The 16,774-nt window shown below is 43.2% G+C and overlaps 1 protein-coding gene across 2 annotated transcripts in view; it reads left to right on the forward strand.

The window, feature by feature from the left end:
- The window catches only part of rtf2 (replication termination factor 2), a 168,091-nt gene extending 151,563 nt beyond the window's left edge, over positions 1-16,528 (forward strand). For both annotated transcript variants that reach the window (XM_043676978.2, XM_043676979.2), the window contains one exon: positions 15,928-16,528. In XM_043676978.2, coding sequence (XP_043532913.2) covers positions 15,928-16,142 — 215 coding nt within the window. In that variant the 3' untranslated portion in view covers positions 16,143-16,528. The remainder of the gene's footprint in view (positions 1-15,927) is intronic.
- Positions 16,529-16,774: the final 246 nt, after the last annotated feature.

The raw sequence follows: 16,774 nt of genomic DNA on the forward strand, positions 1-16,774 counted from the left end.
TTACAAGTTAAACAAATGATTTGGATGAAGGGACTGTAACTATGGTAGTTAAATTTGCTGATGACACAAAAGATAGGAAAGAATTTAAATTGTGCCGAAGACGTAAAGAGCTTTCAAAGGAATAAAAGTAGGTCAGGTGAGTAAACATAGATCTGGTAAAAGCAGTACAATGTGGGAAAGTGTGAAATTGTCTGTTTTAGCAGAAGGGAAAAATCACGTATTTAAACCATGAGAGGTTGAAGAGCTCTGAGATGCAGCAAAATCCTAGTGCATAAATCACAGAAGATGAATATGAACATACAGGAAGTAATCAGAAGAATTATTAGAATGCAGTGGTTTAATGCTAGGGAAATTGAATGCAGGACTAGGGAGTTTATGCTTCCATTTGACAGGGCATTTGAGAGACTGTATCTACAATATTGTGCACAGGACTGATGACCATTACTTACAGAAGGATTTTAATGAATTGGAAGCAGCTCAGTGAAGGTTTGTTATGCTAACACCTGGAATGGGTGGATTACCTTATAAGGACAGGCTAGACAAGCTGAGCCTGTATTCTGTGGTGTTTAGAAGAGTCAGAGGTGATTTAATTGAAAAATATAAGATTTGTGAGGATTTGACTGGGTGGATGTTGAAAGGGTGTTTCCTCTTGTGGGAGAGTCTAGAACAAGGGATCATAATTTAAAGATAAGTAGTCACTATTTAAGAGATTAAGGTAGCATTTTTTTCTTTCAGAAGGTTACGAATATTGGAAATTCCCTTCCTCAAAATGGAATAGCATAGCTTTTATTGTTACGTATACTCAGTGTTGTGAAAAGTTTATATATTGCCAATTACAGCGCTCTGTACAAAAGTACCTAGGCTTCTTTTGTTACAAGTTTTGTTACAGAAATGAAATGTCCAGCATTACAGAAAAAAATTCAGTACAGCAGACCATGCTGGCACTTAGCTTCCAGTCTGCACCGGACCCTGGCTCCCAATGCGCCAATGACACCCCGCATCAAGAGGCCACTGTGCCAGGTCAGGAGTCACCCTGCTACACCTTGAGGCCCCGACTGGAGGAAACCACTGCACTAGGTCAGGAGGTCGCCAAGCAGAGAGGCTGCAACACCAGGTCAGGTGATTCTCATGCTCATGCTGGGAGAATGCCACCTGTGCCAGGAGGCTACTGCAGGATGCTGGGAGGACGCCACACCATGCCGGGAGGACGCTGTGGGAGGCTGGAAGGACGTCATGTCATGCTGGGAGGTCAGGAGGATGCCACGCCATGCCAGAGGCTGATGAACAAGGTCGAGAGGTGACTATGCCAATGTCGAGACGCTGCTGCATGAGGTTGAGAAGTCACCACACCACACTGGGAAGCCATTTTGAGAGGTTGCCACGCCAATGCCGAGAGGCCACTGCGGGAGGCCGGGAGGATGCTGTGCTGCGCCAGGAGGCTGCTACGTCAGGCCGGGGATCAGCCCTCCTCACCAGAGGCTGGGAATTATTGTCAAAGGCTGGGAGTCAAAGGGAAGAAAAGGAAGAGTAGAAGACAAAGAAGAAAGAAGAAACACTTCGAGGAAGAAAAAGAGAAGAGAAAGAAAAACAAGAGCAGGCGAGTTCCGGCTGGAGTGTCCTCCGTTGCTGCCGTCCTAAGGCTGTGGATGCACAATCTTATTTTTAAGGTAGAGATAGATTCATGATTACCAAGTGGTTGAAAGATTATCAGGGGTATGCAAGAATGTGAGATCAGTCATGATCTTATTGAATGGCAGAATAGACGCAAAAGGCCAGTGGCTTACCCTTGTTCCTTGTTTCTATGCATGTTATATTTGCCAGTAGTTTCCTTCAGTTTTCAAGCCATTCAGCATTAAACTTCTCTTCTCCCTCTTTTTTCTTAAAATCTTCCCTTTCACACTTCTGTTAAAATCGTTTCCTCTAAAAATGTGCCCGAACCACTTTCTCTGCCTTTTCCTAATTACATTCAGTAAACTACTTGTTTATCCATTGTCTCATTTATATTTTTCATCTAGCTGATCCATTCCATTCTTTTCCAAACCAGTACTTCATGGTTACTAACATGCTGATGTCCTCCTTTAGTCAGGTCCGAGTCTGGCATCCATACAAAAGAAAATTTCAATCAAGCTCTTTACAAGTCACTTTTGGAATTGTTCATTCAGCTTTCTAGTCTCTTAGAAAATATTATCCTTTCACTTCTAGTTAATTTTATTGCTAAAGTATTACCTTCCTCTATACTTGAATTTTTGCACTAATTATCTTCATTCTACAAATATGAATGCTTATTCTTGTTTTTGAAATATTAATCATGTTAGTTTTGTCAATATTCACTTTCAACCCTCCACCACCAAACACACCCAGAAATAATCATATCATCAGATTAGATTCCCTACAGTGTGGAAACAGGCCCTTCAGCCGAACAAGTCCACACCAACCCTCCGAAGAGTAACACACCCAGAACTGTCTCCCTCTGACTAATGCACCTAACACTATGGGCAATTTAGCATGGCCAATCCACCTAACCTGCATATCTTTGGACTGTGGGAGCAAACCGGAGTACCCGGAGAAAACCCACGCAGACACAGGGAGAATGTGGAAACTCCAAACTCCACACAGACAGTTGCCCGAGGCTAGAATTGAACCTGGGACCCTGGTGCTGTGAGGCAGCAGTGCTAACCACTGAGCCACCATGCCACCCCTGATTCTGATTGTTTACATGCTTCTTGGATATTTGTTTTTGATAAAGTGTTTTCTTTCTTATGTTGATTTATTTTCCACTTAATGTGTTTTCTCCTCTGTAAAAATGTAACAAAATTCTCACGTTGGATCCTTCTGCACACTAACCTCATAATTGTAATCTAGTGTAAGCCTGTACTCCTCATTTGCTAATTATTTGGTTTATTGGTGTCCTTTCCACCATAGGCTAACCTTTGAAGTAACCTGATGCTCTTGCATTGGAGGCAGTACAACAATGTGGGAAACTAGCATTCTTGCTGTATAGTCAAAGAGCTGTCAGTGACAAGTCTAAACAGCTCTTGCTGGCAATGTGCAGATCAGGTTATGCAAACTATGAAAATGATGGAATGGAATGTACTGACACATCCAGCCACCCTGCACAGTGAAGTTGCATTATCTCATTCTGAAATTTAACATGCAGCTGGGTTAGGCTGACTGTCCACTAATCTATGAAGTTTTTACATAAACGTCAGTGAAAATGGAAATGAGCCGTTAAAATTGTGAACAGAGTTTTGCAATAGCTGTGCTGTGTTTCTGAGACTCTGTTCCAGTTACTGAAGTGCTGAGCATTCTCAACTGTGGAGACGCTGCGTAAAATTGCAGACTCTGCCTTGCAGTTTAATCAGTGTGATCACAACATAAATGTAGTGAAACAAAAACTGCTGGAGAATTGCGAGAGAAACTTGAGAGGTTTGGCAGTATCTGTGGACAAAAAGCAGAGTTAACTTTTGAGTACAGTGATCTTTTCCAGAACTTGGTTTTAGGTTAGCAGTGACTTAGGTTTAAATCTCCAATTTGAAACAAATTTTAAATCTCTTATAATATTAAATAGCTTGCAATTAATTTTGTTTTGAATCTTGTTTTGAAATTGGAAGCGATGGTGCAAAATTTAAATTCCACTCTGCATTCCATAGGAATGGAATTGTCTGAATTGCAACACAGAGTGCAATTCTGTGGGGTGAAATGTTTGCATATCTATCTGTGTATTTGTGAAGTGCTCAGGAAATGCTGAGAACCTTTACGTATATATCAAGGCTGTCAGGTTAGGATGTAGGGAGAAGCATTAAAGATAGCTTTTTCTTGTTCATCATCATTCTCGAGATAAATATGAAGGAAGTGAAAAGTCCAATTTTGATTTTGTTTTGAAAATAAAAACAAAACAACTGGAGAGGAACCTAAACATCTTACAGCAGCGTTCACAGCCACAGTCTGTCTAATAACCCTGTTCAAACCAGTTTAACATTGGAATTTCTTCTTAGTCAGCATCAGCATCCCAGTGATGGCCCCTTTTTAGTGTGCAAACATTTGCCAGCCTTGGGCCACAACAGAGCTCTGGAGTCTACAGTGTTCTTTGAACAATAATCAACCTTTAACTTCCAGGGCAGGGCCAATAAATAAATATTTATTTTCAAATTTGGGAGAAGATTTGTAGCTCAGGTGCTCGTTGTTGTGGTTCTGTTCGCCGAGCTGGAAATTTTTGTTGCAAGCGTTTCGTCCCCTGTCTAGGTGACATCCTCAGTGCTTGGGAGCCTCCTGTGAAGCGCTTCACAGGAGGCTCCCAAGCACTGAGGATGTCACTTAGACAGGGGACGAAACGTTTGCAACAAAAATTTCCAGCTCGGCGAACAGAACCACAACAATAAATATTTATTTGTTCTTTTTTTTTGGGGCAGGTTCCATAAATAAATACTAATTTGTTTGGTTTTTGCCTTTTTTTAAAACAATGTCAAAAGTCACCTTTAACTCTAACTCCAGCTTGCAGTTCCAAACCAAAAGTGATAAAAATAATGAAGAGGATCACAGTAGGGATTGATGGTGTTTATGTGTTCACATAGGCATATCTTTTAAAAATTGTGGGTCCTTACTGCCTCTTCAAAAAAAGTCACAAATGTTCACCCATAAGATGACTCAATGCCTTCCAAATACTTTGCTAGTGACTTGTGCTAAAATTATTGGGTTGTAGTTTCTGGCTAATGTTTGCATTAATTTGAGAAAAGAAAATCTGTGTGCATTTTAATCGTAGACAAAAGTGTTGACTGTTTTTGTTTGAGCCAGGCACATTTGTTTGGTTAGCTGTATTTGCTTTTGGATGCCACTCAATACAGCCTAATGTTTTTACCTGGAGTAGTTTCCATGTAGCAAAAACAAATCTCACTTTTTTACTCTTCAAGCTGAAGTTGGTCAAAGATTGTATTGCCTGAATGGCTTGTATTCACTCAGCACTTTTTATATATTTGGAAGATCCCAAAGCTCATTGCAGGAAGGAGAATGAAAATATAGATTAAAGAAATTTTTAAAAAAAATACACCAAAGTATGATGAAGGGTTTATGAGAGGTGAACTGAATGCTTAGTAGCAAAAATAGCAGTTTGGTAAGTGTTAAATTTAGTAACAGTGGTGGATAGAAAGTATCATGTCAGTGAGCAGGGTTGGCAGAACTATGGGAATGGGATTTAGTGCAGAGCAGACTGTTTGCTACTGAGTCCTGAACTGGTTGCAGTTGGTGTGAGGTAAGCGACCAATAAATCAATTGTATAGGAATGAACATAGGAGAAAGTGAGGACTGCAGATGCTGGAGATCAGAGCTGAAAATGTGTTGCTGGAAAAGTGCAACAGGTCAGGCAGCATCCAAGGAGCAGGAGAATCAACGTTTTGGGCATGAGCCCTTCTTCAGGAATGAGGAAAGTGTGCCAAGCAGGCTAAGATAAAATTCAGGAATGAGGAAAGTGTGCCAAGCAGGCTAAGATAAAATTCAGGAATGAGGAATGAGGCTCCTCATCTTCCGCCTAGGAACCCTCCAACCACAAGGGATGAACTCGGATTTCTCCAGTTTCCTCATTTCCCCTCCCCCACCTTGTCTCAGTCCCAACCCTCGAACTCAGCATCACCTTCCTAACCTGCAATCTTCTTCCTGACCTCTCCGCCCCCACCCCCACTCCGGCCTATCACCCTCACCTTAACCTCCTTCCATCTATTGCATTTCCAACGCCCCTCCCCCAAGTCCCTCCTCCCTACCTTTTATCTTAGCCTGCTTGGCACACTTTCCTCATTCCTGAAGAAGGGCTCATGCCTGAAATGTCGATTCTCCTGCTCCTTGGATGCTGCCTGACCTGCTGCGCTTTTCCAGCAACACATTTTCAGCTAGGAATGAACATAGAAGAGTCAGCACAGTACAGGTCCTTTGGCCCATGATGTTGTGCTGAGCATTTATTTTAATCTGAGATTAACCTCTCAATTTATTGCCGTCCATGTGTTTGCCCAGCAGTCACTTAAATGTCCCAAATGTCTCTGACTTTGCTACCACTGCTGGCAATATATCCCATGCACCCACTATTCTCTGCATAAAGAAATGACCTTTGACATCTCCTCTATACCATCCTCCAATCACCTTAAAATTATGATCCCTCGTGACAGCCATTTTTACTCTGGGGAAAAGCTTCTGGCTATCTACTCTCTATGCCCCCATTACCTTGTTCACCTCTATCAAGCCACCTCTCCTCCTCCTCTCCAGTGTGAGAAGCCCTAGTTCACTCAACCTCTCTTCATAAGACAAGCCCTCCAATCCAGGCAGCATCCTGGTAAATCTTCTCTGCACTGTCCCTAAAGCATCTACATCCTTCCTATAATAAAGCAATCAGAACTAGACGCAATATTTCAAGTATGGTCTAACCAGGGTTTTATAGAGCTGCAGCAAAACCTCAACACATCATACGCCACCTTAACAACCCTATCAACTTGGGTGGCAGCTTTGAGGGATCTATATGCATAGATCTCAAGTTCCCGCTGTTTCCCCACCCTGCCAAGAATCCTGTCTTCAACCCCGTATTCAGCATTCAAATTTGACTTTCCAAAATGAATCACTTCACATTTGTCCAGGATGAACTCCATCTGCCACTTCTCAGCTCAGCTCCGTATCCTGTCATGTCTTGTTGTAGCCTACAACTACCCTCAATAGTATCTATAACACCACCGACCTTTGTGTCATCAGCAAATTTACGAACTCACCCATCCACTTCTTCATCCAAGTCATTTATAAAAACTACAAAGAGCAGAAGCCCAAGAATAGAGCCGTGTGGGACGCCACTGGTCACCGACCTCCAGACGAAATACTTTCCATCCATTACCACTTGCTGTCGTCATTCGGACAGCCAGTTCTGTATCCAGCCAGATTTCCCTGAATCCTCCTAACTTTCTGAATGAGCCTACCAGGGGAACCTTATCAAATGCCTTACTGAAATCCATATACAACACATCCATTGCTCGGCCTTCATCAACTTGTTACATCTTCAAAGAACTCAAGGCTCCCTCACAAAGCCATGCTAACTATCTTTAGTCATGATTCGGAGATGCCGGTGTTGGACTGGGGTGTACAAAGTTAAAAATCTCACAACACCAGGTTATAGTCAGACTATCACCTGATGAAGGAGCGTTGCTCCGAAAGCTAGTGTGCTTCCAATTAAACCTGTTGGACTATAACCTGGTGTTGTGTGATTTTTATCTTTAGTCAAACTCTGTTCTTCCAAATAGTCATAAATTCTATCTCTGAGTCCTTTCCAGTCCCTTGCTTACCACAGACATACGATTGACTGGTCTGTAATTCCCAGGGATATTCCTATTGCCCTCTTGAACAGAGGAACAACATTCTCCTCCCTCCAATTATCCGGTACTACTCCCGTGGAGAGGGAGGATGCAAAGATCATCGCCAGAGTCGCAACAATCTCATTTCTTAGCTTCCCATAGTAATCTTGGATCTGTCTGGTCTAGCCCTGGGGACCTATATATCTTGATGTTTCGAGGAAATTCCAGCACATTTCTTAATATCAATCTGTTCAAGTATGCTAACCTGATCCATGATGTTCTGTCAACAAGGTCCCTCTCTCTAGTGAGTACTGAAACAAAAAACTCATTTAGGGCCATCCTTACCACCTCAGACTCCACTATCCCTAATAGACCCTACTCTCTCTCTGATCATTCTCTTATTCCTCATGTAAGTGTAGAATGTCTTTGGGTTTTTCCTAACCTTTCCCACTGAGGCTTTTTCATGCCCCCTCCTTGCTCTCCTCAGTCCATTTTTGAGTTCTTTCCTAGCTACCCTGTAATCCTTTAAGGCTGTACCAGCTTCATGCTTCCTCAACCGTAAGTAAGCTTCCTTTTTCCTCTTGACGAGAAGCTCCTCTTGTCTTGTCATCCAAAGCTCCTTCACCTTACCATTCCTTGCCTGTCTCAGTGGGACAAAGTTATCCAACACTCGCAACCTTCATTGGTCAAAGCATTGAGTAAAAGAGTTGAAAGTAGAGTCGCAGGTAGATAGGATAGTGAAGAAGGCATTTGGTATGCTTTCCTTTATTGGTCAGAGTATTGAGTACAGGAGTTGGGAGGTCATGTTGCGGCTGTACAGGACATTGGTTAGGCCACTTTTGGAATATTGTGTACAGTTCTGGTCTCCTTCCTATTGGAAGGATGTTGTGAAACTTGGAAGGGTTCAGAAAAGATTTACAAGGAAGTTGCCAGGGTTGGAGGATTTGATCCATTGGGAGAGATTGAATAGGCTGGGGCTGTTTTCCCTGGAGCGTTGAAGGCTGTTGGGTGACCTTATAGAGGTTTATAAAATCATAAGGGGCATGGATAGGATAAATCGACAAGGTCTTTTCCCTGGGGTCGGGTAGTCCAGAACTAAAGGGCATAGGTTTAGGGTGAGAAGGGAAAGATTTAAAAGGGACCAATGGGGCAACTTTTTCACACAGATGGTGGTGCTTATATGGAATGAGCTGCCAGAGGAGCCTGGTACAGTTACAACATTTAAAACGCATTTGGATGGGTATATGAATAGGAAGGGTTTAGAAGGATATGGACCAAATGCTGGCAAGTGGCATTAGATTAAGTTAGGATATCTGGTTGGCATGGACAAGTTGTCCCTGTTTTCCCTGGAGCGTTGAAGGCTGTTGAGTGACCTTATAAAGGTTTATAAAATCATAAGGGGCATGGATAGGATAGGATAAGGGTCTGTTATACTCTACAGCTCCTGTCTAATAACAGTATAACTTGTTATTAAATACCTTCCCATCCTGTCTATTCCTATCCCACTCCATGGCAATGTAAAGGTGATGCAGTTGTGGTCAATCACTGAATTGCTCTCCCACCGAGAAATCTGACACCTGGCCTGGCTTGTTGCCTAGCACCAAATCCAGTATGGCCTCCCCCGAGTCAGCCTATCTGCATATTGAGTCAGGAATCCTTCCTGGACACATCTGACAAAATTGGCTCCATCCAGACCATCTACACTAAGGAGGTTCCAATCAACATTGGGTAATTTGAAGTCGCCCATAACAACAACTGTTATATCTGCACCTTTCCAAGATCTGCTGTCCAGTCTGTTCATCCATTTCTCGGCTGCTGTTGGGGGGTCTATAGAAAACACCCAATAAAGTGTACCCAAACAGCTCCTTTCTGTTACTAACTTGCACCCATACTGACTCAGTGGACAAACCCTCCTCTACAACCTCCTTTTCTGCAGCTGTAATGCACTCACTAGTTAACAATGCTACTCCCCCTCCTCTTTTACACCCCACCCCTCCCCTGCCACCCCGTTCTTTTTAAAAGATGTAAACCCTAGAACATCCAGCAACCATTCCTGCCCCTGTGAAATCCATGTCTCTGTTATGGCCACAATATCAAGTTCCAAGTACTGATCCATGCTCTGAGTTCATCGCTCTTATTCCTCACACTCCTTGCATTGAAACTGACCCACTTTAACCCATCCCTTTGCCCTATCAACTGTGTATCCTTCTTAACAGACTCTTTGGATTCTATTTCTGCCTGTTCAACAACTACCCTCTCTCTGATTTGTAGCTCTGGTTCCTATCCCTCTGCCAAACTAGTTTAAACCCTCCTGAAATGCTCTAGCAAATTTCCTGCCCAGGATATTGGTGCCCCTCAAGTTTAAGTGCAACCCATCCTTCATGTACAGGTCCCACCTTCCCCAGAAGGTACCCCAATGATCGGAGTATCTGAAGCCCTCCGTCCTACACCAGCCCTTTAGCCACATACTTAGCTGCACTCTGTCCCTGTTCCTCGCCTCACTAGCATGTGACATTCTGAAATTTTACCCTGATTTCCAAGAGAGCATGGTGTGTGGTTTTGAGGAGATCTTGAACGTGGTGGTGTTCTCATGTATCTGCTGCCCCAAAACCCCTGTTTGAGAAGGGAGGGAGGCAGAAAGTCCATGATTAAGGATGAGATTGTGGAATACTTGGAAGTGCGTAGTAAAATAGGTTTGAGTCAGCATGACCTCATCAAGGGGAGTTCATGCCTGACAAATAGATTTGTTTGAGGTGGTAACGAGGAAGTTAGGCAAAGAAGTGCTAGTGTGCGAATGTAATCTATTTGAATTTCCAGAAGGCCTTTGACAAGGTACTGCACTGGAGGCTGCTTAATAAGAGCCCATGGTGTTAGGGGAAATGTACTCATGGATAGAGGATTGGCTGACTGGTAGAAAGCAGAGAGTGGGGATAAAGGGGTGTTTTCAGGATGGCAGCCAGTGACTAGTGGAGTTCTGCAGGGGTCAGTGTTGGGTCGCAACTACTTACATTATACATTGAAAATCTGAATAGCTGAGGGCATAAACTTGCACATGACACAAAGATGGGTTGAGGGACTGGTGGTGTTGAGGAAGTGGGGAGAATGCAGGACTTGGACTGGCTAGGGGAATGGACAAAGAAATGGCAGGTGGAATCCAATGTTGCAAAATATAAGGCCTATGCTCTTTGGTAGAAAGAATAGAGGTGCAGATTATTTTCTAAATGGGGAAAGGCTTTGGAAATCTGGAGCACAAAGGGGAGTCCTACTTCAGGATTCTCTTAAGATTAACATGCAGGTTCAGGTGGCATTTTGGAAGGCAAATGCAATGATTTCATTTCAAGAGGGCTGGAATACAGTATATATGAGTCTGTATAAAGGGTCTGATCAGATCATTTTTAGAATATTGTGAGCAGTTTTAGGCCCCGAATCTAAGGAAGGATGTGCTGGTGTTGGAGAGGGTCTAGCGGAGGTTTACAAGAATGTTCCCAGAGAATGAAGGGCTTGTCATTGAGGAATGTTTGAAGAATCTGGATCTGTACTTGCTGGAGTTTAGAAGGGTGAGGGGGTGTTCTGATTGAAACTTAGAGGCCTGGACAGAGTGGAGAGAGATGTTTCTGCTGGTAGAAAAGACTAGCATAACCTCAGAATGAAGGGATCACCCCTTAAAACTGAGATGAGGAATTTCTTCAGCCAGAGAGTGGTTAATCTCTGAAACCCATTGCTGCAGAAGGCTGTGGAGGCCAAGTTATTCTGACTGAGATAGATAGGTTCTTGGTCAAGGGTTACAGGGAGATGGCAGAAGAATCATACAGTGTGGAAGCAGGCCATTTAGCCCATAAAGTCCATATCAACCCTCTAAAGAGCATCCCACCCACACCCAACCCCCAACCCTATCCCTGTACTTTTGCATTTCCCATTGCTAACCTACCTGTACATTCCTGAGCACTATGGACAATTCAGTATGGCCAGTTCACTTAACGTGCACATCTTTGGATGGTGGGAGGAAACTCAGAGCATCCGGAGAAAACCCACACAGACACTGGGAGAATATGCAAACTCCGCACAGACAGTCGCCCGAGGCTGGAATCGAATCCAGGTCCCTGGCGCTTTGAGGTAGCAGTGCTAACCACGGAACAGCTGTGCCAGCCTTTTGGTACTTTGTCAATGTTAGCTCCAACATACCTGGCAACAACTGCGAATTCATGTCCCTCATTAGTTAAACCTGTAAGTTGATCCAAACTGTGGTTCCTAACCAGTCCCTCTACTGGAAATATAGTTCTTCATCCACTGATACCTATCTAATAGTTCTGGCTGTTTTCAGTGGACAAGTGTTCAGCACATGAAATCATGTACCATTTAGATACATTCAGTCCATCAAATTTGTAAGACGCTAAAGGAGATTGACAAAGTAAATACAGAAAGGATGTTTGATAGGGCAATCTAGAATGAGGGGTTATAGTGGTTCTGTTCGCCGAGCTGGGAATTTGTGTTGCAGACGTTTCGTCCCCTGTCTAGGTGACACCCTCAGTGCTTGGGAGCCTCCTGTGAAGCGCTTCTGTGATCTTTCCTCCGGCATTTATAGTGGTTTGAATCTGCCGCTTCCAGTTGTCAGTTCCAGCTGTCCATTGCAGTGGTCGGTATATTGGGTCCAGGTCGATGTGCTTATTGATTGAATCTGTGGATGAGTGCCATGCCTCTAGGAATTCCCTGGCTGTTCTCTGTTTGGCTTGTCCTATAATAGTAATGTTGTCCCAGTCGAATTCATGTTGCTTGTCATCTGTATGTGGCTACTAAGGGTAGTTGGTAGTGTCGTTTCGTGGCTAGTTGGTGTTCATGGATGCGGATCGTTAGCTGTCTTCATGTTTGTCCTATGTAGTGTTTTGTGCAGTCCTTGCATGGGATTTTGTACACTACATTGGTTTTGCTCATGCTGGGTATCGGGTCCTTCGTTCTCGTGAATTGTCTGAGAGTGGCTGTTGGTTTGTGTGCTGTTATGAGTCCTAGTGGTCGCTGTCAGTTTGGAAATGCTCTTGATGTATGGTAGTGTGGCTAGTCCTTTGGGTTGCGGCATGTCCTCGTTCCGTTGTCTTTCCCTTAGGCATCTGTTGATGAAATTGCGCGGGTATCTGTTTTTGGCGAATACATTGTATAGGTGTTCTTCTTCCTCTTTGTGCAGTTCTGGTGTGCTGCAGTGTGTTGTGGCTCTTTTGAATAGTGTCTTGATGCAACTTCTTTTGTGTGTGTTGGGGTGGTTGCTTTCGTAGTTCAGGACTTGGTCTGTGTGAGTGGCTTTCCTGTATACCTTTGTGGTGAATTCTCCGTTTGGTGTTATCTGTACCATCACGTCTAGGAATGGGAGTTGGTTGTCCTTTTCTTCCTCTCGAGTGAATCGGATTCCTGTGAGTGTGGCGTTGATGATCCGGTGTATGTTCTCTATTTCCGTGTTTTTAATGATTACAAAGGTGTCATCCACATATCTGACCCAGAGTTTGGGTTGAATTTGCGGTAAGACTGTTTGTTCTAATCTTTGCATTACCGCTTCTGCTATGAGTCCAGAGATAGGTGAGCCCATGGGTGTGCCGTTGATTTGTTCATATATTTGGTTGTTGAATGTGAAGTGTGTTGTGAGGCACAGGTCCAGTAGTTTGAGTATGCTGTCTTTGTTGATAGGTTCACCGTCCTGTTGTCTGTTCCATCTCTGGGAAATGCCTAAGGGAAACACAATGGAACAAGGACATGCCGCAACCCAAAGGACTAGCCACACTACCATACATCAAGAGCATTTCAGAACTGACAGCCAGACTACTGCGACCACTAGGACTCATAACAGCACACAAACCAACAGCCACTGTCAGACAACAGCTCACCAGAACGAAGGACCCGATACCCAGCATGAGCAAAACCAATGTAGTGTACAAAATCCCATGCAAGGACTGTACAAAACACTATATAGGACAAACAGGAAGACAGCTAACGATCCGCATTCATGAACACCAACTAGCCACGAAACGACACGACCAGCTATCCTTAGTAGCCACACACTCAGACAACAAGCAACATGAATTCGACTGGCACAGCACTACTATTATAGGTGAAAATGTGTTGCTGGAAAAGCGCAGCAGGTCAGGCAGCATCCAGGGAACAGGAGAATCGACGTTTCGGGCATAAGCCCTCCTTCAGGAATGCATTCCTGAAGGAGGGCTTATGCCCAAAACGTCGATTCTCCTGTTCCCTGGATGCTGCCTGACCTGCTGCGCTTTTCCAGCAACACATTTTCAGCTCTGATCTCCAGCATCTGCAGACCTCACTTTCTCCACTACTATTATAGGACAAGCCAAACAGAGAACAGCCAGGGAATTCCTAGAGAATTCACAGATCCAAGATCCACAGATTCAATCAATAAGCACATCGACCTGGACCCAATATACCGACCATTGCAACGGACAGCTGGAACTGACAACCGGAAGCGGCAGATTCAAACCACTACAAATGCCGGAGGAGGCTCCCAAGCACTGAGGATGTCACCTAAACAGGGGACGAAACGTCTGCAACACAAGTTCCCAGCTCGGCGAACAGAACCACAACAACGAGACCCGAGCTACAAATCTTCTCACAAACTTTGAGGGGTTATAGTTTAAGCATAAGGGGTAGCAGATTTAAAACAGATGTGGAGAAATTGCTTGTGTCAAAGGGTCATGAATCTGTGGAATTCACTATTTCAGTACAGTGGATGCTGGGAAGTTGAGTAGTTTTAAGGAGAAGATTGATTTTTAATTAGTAATGGGCTGAAGGATTATTTAAGAAATTAAGGATAAAGTGGGCAAAAAAGGAGATGAAATCACCTGTGATCATATTAAATGGCAGAGCAGGCTCAAGGGGTTGAATTGCCTATTCTTGCTCCTGGCTCTTGTGTTCAATGTCTCGAATGGTTTTTGTATGAAGCTCTGAAGGAAAGTCACTGCACCCAAAACATTTTCTCTGCTTTCTGTCCACAGATGTTGCCAGACCTGCTGACTTTCTTCAGCTATTTCTGTTCCTTCATAGTTAGATTAGATTAGATTTAGATTACTTACAGTGTAGAAACAGGCCCTTCGGCCCAACAAGTCCACACCGACCCTCCGAAGAGCAACCCACCCAGACCCATTCCCCTACATTTACCCCTTCACCTAACACTACGGGCAATTTAGCATGGCCAATTCACCTAACCTGCACATTTTTGTACTGTGGGAGGAAACCGGAGCACCCGGAGGAAACCCACACAGACAGTTGCCTGAGGTGGGAATTGAACCCGGGTCTCTGGCGCTGTGAGGCAGCAGTGCTAACCACTGTTCCACCGTGCTGCCATTCTTGTTTGAGATTTCCAGCATTCGCGTTTTTTTTTAATGGTTTTTGTATGTTTGTATTTAATGAGAGACCAACACATCATTAGAACAGAATAGTTTTGACTGTTCTCTGCTGTTTTTCAGGAAATAACAATAGATGTCAAACTAGTTCAGAATGTTCAGAAGATAATGCCCTTTGTTGAGTTTGATATGAGATTAGAGCCTGCTTTCTGTGTATGGGTGAGCTGCGAGGAGGATACAGAGATGTTGCAATATAGTTTGGACAGGCTGAGTGAATGGGCCAATATATGGCTGATGCAGTATAATATGGATAAATGTGAGATAACGTTTTATTTGATTGGCTGTAAATTGAGAGGGGAATGCTCAGTGTATTTGTGCACTAGTTGCTGAAAGTAAGTGCACAGGTGTAGCAGGCAGTCAAGAGAGAATTCAAGGACAGGAACACGGATATCTTGCTGCAGTTACATAGAGTATTGGTAAGGCCACACTTGGAATATTGTGAGCAGTTTTGATCTATTGATCTGAGGAAGGATGCTCTTGCAATAGAGGGAGTGTAGTGAAGATTTACCAGACTGATTCCTGGGACGGCAGAACTAACATATGAGGAGAGATTGAGTTCATTGGTGTTTAGAAGAATGAGGGAATCTCATAAACACCTATAACATGAATAGACAGGTTAGATGCAGGAAGGATGACCTCAGTGGTGGGGCAGTTCAGAACCAGGGATCATAGTTTAAGGCTAAGGAGTAAACATTTTAGGACTGAAGTGAGGAGAAATTTTTCATCCAGTGGATGGTGAGCCTGTGGAATTCACAACCACAAAATAATTGGTGCCAAAATGTTGTCTTTACAAAAAGGAGGTAGATGTAGCTCTTGTGGCTGAAGGAATCAAGGGATGTTGGGGAGGGGGGTTTACAGTATTGATCTTGATGATCAGCCGCCACCATATCGAATGGCAAAGAAAGCTCTAGAGGTCGAATAGCCTACTGCTGTTCCTTCTATGTTTCTACAGCTTAACAGTGATCATTTGAGAACTAATCATGATTTGATGTGTGGGGGATTTGCTCAAACTTAAACATCTGAATAGTTCAAAGATGCAGGCTATATTGTGGAGAAATTTACAGTAAAAATTAAGTACATCAGTCCAGCAGTGCAATCTTATCACAACGTACACTTGTTCTCAGTCTGTATTGTTGGGAGGGTAAAAACAAAACTACTGTTGTGACATGCAAGGCAAATGACTAATGATTTGAATTTGTTTTTCTTTCTAGCAAATGCACAGTCGTCATCGTCATCATCTACATCCACTACAGGTGGGAAAGCCGAGAAACCTGGTAAACCTGTTTCTGGCATCACCAAACGATCTTTTACAGAAACTGGAGAGAAATCGGAGGCTTACAAATCCATCTTCACATCTCATAGCTCAGCTAAGCGCTTAAGGGAGGAAAAACCCAATTGGATCACACACACAGCTTACTACTACTGAGATGGCCAGCAATGCTTAAATAGTATTCTTGTCTTTCCTAATATTAAATTGATGGGATTAGCTTTATTATCATGAGATAGATGCCTTCGCCATGTTATTACATGCAGCTGAAGTTAATTCTACAGCTGAATACTTTATTTGCAGCATTTTATTAATCTCCTCGTTGTAAAAGATAAAACTTGGCCTTTGTATCATACTATTCTGGCGATTGAAAATCTGTAGAATCCATATATTAATGTACCTTGATGGGTGCAAGTGCTTTCTGGCAATGACTTCTTACTCAACTTCAGTTTAGTTGGCTGGGATTCAGCCTGCAAATTCGTAACTTTTTTTAAGTATCTGATGACATTTCTAACTCTGGCAAATTAAAATGTTCACCAAATGTTCTTTTTAAGCATTTTTTTTGTACTCTACCACAAGCACTGGTCACTCAGCAAGAAACCACTTTTAGCCAGCTACTTCAGTTGTCCTGGAGATGATTGTAAATATCTAATAGAACTGAGCAGCAGAAGAAAATTGCAAGTTTGTCGATAGTCATAGAGATGTACAGCAGGGAAACAGACCCTTTGGTCCAACTCATCCATGTCAACCGGATATCCTAACCTGATTAGATTAAATTAGTTTACTTATAG

The sequence above is a fragment of the Chiloscyllium plagiosum genome, unplaced genomic scaffold (assembly GCF_037043375.1).
Source record: "Chiloscyllium plagiosum isolate Xiang-an unplaced genomic scaffold, Cpla_swu_hap1 HiC_scaffold_15, whole genome shotgun sequence".
NCBI classification, from domain to species: domain Eukaryota; kingdom Metazoa; phylum Chordata; class Chondrichthyes; order Orectolobiformes; family Hemiscylliidae; genus Chiloscyllium; species Chiloscyllium plagiosum.